The sequence below is a fragment of the Bidens hawaiensis genome, unplaced genomic scaffold, assembly GCF_021521415.1.
Source record: "Bidens hawaiensis isolate Kalapana, Puna unplaced genomic scaffold, B.hawaiensis_p1.1 tig00018244_1, whole genome shotgun sequence".
NCBI lineage: Eukaryota > Viridiplantae > Streptophyta > Magnoliopsida > Asterales > Asteraceae > Bidens > Bidens hawaiensis.
In genome coordinates this window covers 151275-157274 of record NW_027492761.1, presented here as the reverse complement: position 1 = coordinate 157274, position 6000 = coordinate 151275, and the positions used below count along the sequence as shown (strand labels likewise).

Below are 6000 nucleotides of genomic sequence, written 5' to 3'. Positions count from 1 at the left end.
TAATGTAATAACTAACATGCCATCTTAATCTATCTTAGGAACATGCATTTCATTTGAGAACAGAAAGTAGTTGTGATTTGTGAATGAACTCTTTGCAAAACTATTATTATTATTATTATTATTATTATTATTATTATTATTATTATTCGAACCATAACTTTCAATAAAACAGCACAACCACACAACTAAGAAGAAGCTAGAGGTCAAAAACAAAACACAACTAAAACGAGAAATTACACCAATCATTCCAACACAAAAAACTAAAAAATACCTATTTTTAATCCAAAGATAAGTCAATGATTAATCTTCTCTATCACCTTGAGGGCCGTTTAAGAATTTCCAGAGAAATAACATCATTCCACATCTTCAGATTAAAAATAATGTCAGTAGTTTATGATAAGCCAAAACACCTTTTTTTTATTTACTATTTTCTGGTAAAATATATATAATACAATAAGAAATTTCATTAAAAATGTCATCTTTGTTGTATATTTGTATGCAAATTTATAAACTTTATTTATTTGATTTTCTACATAAGCATACCTTCCAATGATCAGACCTAGAAAACGACATCCTTTATAACAAAAACAGAAACCAGATCACAGTAATAAACAAACAACCAGAGTTACACAGAAGTAGTGGAGCTCATACATAGCTACACAAAGATTACACATCCAAATAAATAAATATGCATGCATCAACAAAACAGGAAACACAATAATCTTGACTTTAGGACATTAGAATTATCACACTTTACTCTTTGCCATCAGCAGCACGGAGCGAACCAAGTTGAACTGGGGCTTGGGTCCCAACGACTTTAGATGACCCGTAAACCGAAAGGTCAAAGCCTTCACCTCTTTCTTTCTCAATTTGTTCCTTGATCCAGAAATATGTGATTCTCAATCCATCCTGCATACATTCCATCATAATTGAATGCGTTTGAATCGAGAGACATCATCAATTGGAAACAATTATGCATAGAGATAAGACTTTGAAAAGTCAAAAAACTACTTGTAAGGATGCTTAATGAGCAAGCGGGGCCAGCATGGGTTGGGGCTCGAAGTTAAACGAGCTAGCTTGGCCTGGCTCGTTTTTCTTAACGAGTGGAAGTTTGAGCTTGAGCCTTGAGGCATCTTGTTTAAACTAAAATTCATCATCATCATCATCATCGTACTCAGTATATCCCACCAATAGCAAAGCTATGGTAGGGTCTGAGGAGGGTAAGATGTAGACAGCCTTACCTCTACCCCATGGGGATAGAGAGGCTGCTTCCGGTGAGACCCCCGGCTCTATACTAGTTTTGCATCAAGCCTTGGACATAAGGCACATAGCACTCAATCATCGGGACGCTGGCTGATTGGTGCATGTACCCTTGTCTTTCGACTATCAACGCCACCACATGATGCCTGATTAACCTTCCATCACTTTTAATGTTATTTTCACGAGATTAGTAAAATAACGTTAAAATTAGTGCAATTTTACTTTTGCCCACCCGAGGGTTCACACATATATACATTATATGCGCGCACCGCAAGCAGGGCACTTAAACTAAAATTAATATTTAATATTTATTTTGTTATTTAAGTAAATTAATATTAGGGTGGTCTGTACTCTGTAGTGGGCTCACAGACTATATCATGTGGGCTTATTTATAAGTGAGCCTTGAGCCATCTTGTTCAAACTAAAATTAATATTTAATATTTAAGCAAATTAATATTAGGGTGGTCTGTAGTGGGCTTATGGACTATTATATCATGTGGGCTAATTTATAAGTGAAAATGAATTATAACATATAGCATTATAACTTGGGCTTAACTTAAATGAGCCAAATGAGTGAGCTTGCCTTGGCTCTAGCTTGGCTCAGCTCGTTAATGAAAGATTCCGAGTGAGCATTTTGAAGAATTCTTATTTATGTATATATATACATACACAGAAACATTCTTTTCAGAACCAATTTTAAGTTGAGAATTGCAAGAACCACATAAATCGCTTGTACATTGTGCATAAATGATTTAATGAGATAGTGGTGGGTGGTTTAGTAACCGTCTTCTGTATAACACTTAAAGCAAGAGGTACAAGTGAATTATGCAGCTCTCAACATATTCCTTGGTTCTAATTTGAACACTCCCCTTTACATACATGTATGCACATAATACACACACACACACACACACACACACACACATATATAGGCACATGCCTTGATGGGTTGTGTTTTATCTCAAAGGGTCAAACAAGAAAAAAAAATAACTAAAGGAAACGGGTCGAAACTCAACCAACTTTTGATGCATAAACCTTTCAAAAGACTATATTATAATCTAAAGTATATAGCTTTGTAATCATGACCGACACCAACTATTTAAAATGTAAACATTTTCGGAAAAAAAACGTTTCATGTCAGCCCAGCTCATACCAAAAAAGCAAAAACTACATGTTACCCAACTTGCCTATTTTGCTACCAATAAATATTAAAAAAATTACCTTTAATCTCATAGTGGGGGCCCACCCAAGCTTCTCTTTGATCAAAGTATTATCCGAGTTTCTGCCACGCACACCTTCCGGGCCAGGAATGTGGTGGATTGGAAGCTTCCTATCCTCAAAACCGAGAACAATTTCTGCCATTTCATTCATACTTACCATCTCATCACTTCCAATATTCACGGGCTCACGAAAGTCAGATTTTGTCAACCTGTTGGCACAAACCAATTAACAATAACTTCCCTTGCATAGTTGCATGATATACAACTTAACAATAACAAAAGACAAGTACCTTAAAACACCTTCAACACACTCATCAATGAAAGTAAAAGATCGGGTTTGTAACCCGTCTCCCCACATTTCAAACTTATCGGTTGATGTAAGCGCTTTTCTACAGAAAGCAGCAGGTGCTTTCTCCCTCCCACCTGCAAGATTCAAATGTGATATTCCATTTTGCACTTCGTTTATTAAAAGATTATCCTTTTATTGGTATTGTACTTATTTCAAAACTAATGGTACCTTTCCATGTGCCGAATGGTCCATAAATGTTATGAAAGCGTCCGATTCTGCACTCGATTCCAAAGTCTTTAGTGTAGTGCTTGCACAGCTCCTCGGTTGCTAGTTTCTCCAACCCGTACGCATCTTGAGGCTAAAATGCAATTTTAATAGTTTATCAAATTAAAAAAAAGAAATAGATATTTGAATTTTAAGAATTAATAACCTCAGCAGGCCACGCGTCAGATTCCTTCAAGCTCACATTAGTTTCCAATTGCTTAAACTCAGGGTAAATGCAAGCACTAGAGGCATAGAAAAACCTATATAATGTAACATGAGAGTCAGAAACATGCAATACTTTTACAAATTGTCAGATAAACAACTTTAGGTTAAAAACTGGAACAATTCACTTTTGAGACACATCCCTCCAATTGGAAAGCTTTTAGGTTAAAGATGATCTTTTTGTGCATTATCATAACAATTCAATAGATAACATGGATTCTTGTAAAGGTATTTTAGACAATTTCACAAATAATCAAACTATACAAAAGTTATGACCTTTTTGCCCATTACCATTACAGCAAATCAATAAATTGCAAAGTTCTCATCAAGGGTATTTTAGACATTTTACAAATAATCAAACTTCAGGAAAGTTTTGAGTCATGTCCATCATTAGGAAAGTTTTTTGGGTTAAAATGACCTTTTTGCCCATTATCATCATAACAAATCAACAGATGACATAGTTTCTAGTAAACGGTATTTTAGACATTTCACAAATAATCAAACTTTAGAAAAGATTTGAGACGTATCCCATCATTTGAAAAGTTTATGTTAAAACGACCTCTTTGGCCATTATCATTATAGCAAATCAATAGATGACATAGCTTCTTACAAAGGGTATTTTATGCGTTTCAGAAATAATCAAACTTTAAGGCGATGCAAAAGGAAGGAAAATTGATCATAGCTTCTTATAAAGGGTAATTTAAGCATTTCACAAATAACGAAACGTTAGGGCGATGCAAAAGGAAACTTGATGTGTTTAAATAAGGAAACATGATTGAACATCTTAAAAAACGGAGTTCCAAAATCAACAGTTATAAATATTTAGAATCATAGCACTTATGATGACCAACCTTTTGACTCCACTGATTCTTGCAGCCTCGAGCATGTTAAAGCTAATCATCGTGTTATTATACATAATAACCGAGTGATTTGACTGAATGAACCCCATGCCACCCATATCAGCAGCCAAATTAAACACATGATCAACGTTTTCAGTCACCTTCAAGCAATTATCCATCACACGAAGATCAGCAAGATGGAACTCGTGACAAAACATGTCTTCAGGCATGTGCTCATTTTTCTTCCAATCAGAAGCAATGATGTAATGGCCCTCGGTTTTTAAACGCCTTGCAATGTGTGATGCAATGAACCCACCCGCGCCTGTTATGGAAACCCTAAGTTTTTCTGATGGCCAATACGGTTCCCTCTCGAGGTTCTCATAGGTGAATGACCCGTACTTTGTTTCACTGGTTGTTCCCATTCTACAAATGTAAAAAATCACGAAACTTTGGTATAAATCAAACTTAAAACTAGAAGATTCTGTGTTGATCCTGATTTTCTTGATAAAGTTAATATATTTCTTAACAAAAACTTGCTTCAAATGACATGGTATATTATAGAAACAGGTTATCTAGTTATCTGCAAATAAAATGAGATCCGTCTAGCTTGTAATTATATTATCATGTTTGATTGGTTTCGCTTGTGTGACGCCATCAAGATTCAAGAAGATAAGGCACTAAAAGTAGTACACAACAGATTATCTTATTTGGGACCACTATTGTAAAGCAAACGTATACAAGACAAGTGAATATATAATAATATCAAAATATACAATCAAGAAATATTAACCAAGTTTCAATATTGTTCCAACAAAGTCAGTTAAATACTCTTCCGCGAAAACTTTATTTTCACGGATTTCTAAAATTGGGTCAATCCAATATGATAAAGAGTAAAACAAAAGAAAGATTCGTTTTAACAAATAGTTTAACATTCTAAAATACTTTTCTTTTAACTAATGAAAAGACCCAAGATTCAATCTTGTTTCATTTTTAAGAATATACTTTAAACCCCACCTTTTAATCAATACAAAAACAATACAAAATCCAAATACGGAGAAATCGCCAGTGTCGGGCCGGGGCTTTAACTGAGAATTTCACATCGGCATAAACACAAACATCTGGTGTGCACACATAATATTGTCAACAACGGTATAAAACACTGACAATTATCGTAAATTTTGTCATACCCACCACAAATTCCGCAAAATCAAACAACAGATCACTCCACTAATCGCAACAGATGCTAATTATAAACAAAACCCATGAATTGATCAACAGTTTAACACCAAAAAAATGAGTAGAACTGAGAATTACCTGATGAAAATTGATGGGTGTGAGATTGTAAGTTAATTTGGTATATCGTGGTGGAATGCACTCCAGTTATTATCCTACTGCTTCAACGTCCTTTTATTTACGTTTTCTTCAGTGTCTTGTCCCCTTTATCTTATTTGCTGATTTTTTTACAACATAAATAGAAAGATATTTAAATGTGTTATAATAATATCGTAGGTTGGTTATATGTAGCATGTCGGCTGTTTATGTATCATGTATTCAGTGTATCACTATATTCCATGGATATTCTATACATAATTATTCGGCTCGGCTCGGCTCGGCTCGGCTCGGTTTGTACATTTTATTTTTTCTTAGATGAAAATCGAACGAATAGAATTTAGATAGTTTGAAAAAAATCAAATGTATGTAATTGAAACCGAACCGCAAATTGTAGTCGAATCTGGTTGGTTTTCAACTGAAGAAACTGAATAACAGTTATTTGTTATTGGATTGAGTTGGGCTAAATAAGATTGGGGTAAAATTTTGCCGTGAATTGAACTAATTTACAAAGCTTAAATGACCGTTATATGTTATTTGGTTTGAACAAAGTTCATGTTTTGGAACCGAAAACACA

General features: G+C 34.4%; 1 protein-coding gene across 1 annotated transcript; it reads right to left on the bottom strand.

Moving 5' to 3' along the window:
* Positions 1–668: 668 nt before the first annotated feature.
* LOC143555671 (GDP-mannose 3,5-epimerase 2-like) lies at positions 669–4553 on the bottom strand. Its single transcript, XM_077045185.1, has 6 exons — positions 4107–4553; positions 3200–3293; positions 2998–3127; positions 2771–2903; positions 2482–2689; positions 669–909 (listed from the first exon to the last, which is right to left on the bottom strand). Exons 1-6 carry the CDS (start codon positions 4514–4516, stop codon positions 754–756), a joined length of 1131 nt encoding a protein of 376 aa, XP_076901300.1. The 5' UTR covers positions 4517–4553; the 3' UTR covers positions 669–753.
* Positions 4554–6000: the final 1447 nt, after the last annotated feature.

Excerpts from the sequence above, each read along its gene's own strand:
- LOC143555671 (XM_077045185.1), bottom strand. The coding sequence starts at position 4,516 with ATGGGAACAACCAGTGAAACAAAGTACGGGTCATTCACCTATGAGAAC. Across the intron at positions 2,904-2,997 it reads ACCATTCGGCACATGGAAAG|GTGGGAGGGAGAAAGCACCT; the intron begins GTACCATTAGTT and ends TGAATCTTGCAG. Across the intron at positions 2,690-2,770 it reads TGTGTTGAAGGTGTTTTAAG|GTTGACAAAATCTGACTTTC; the intron begins GTACTTGTCTTT and ends TTGTGCCAACAG.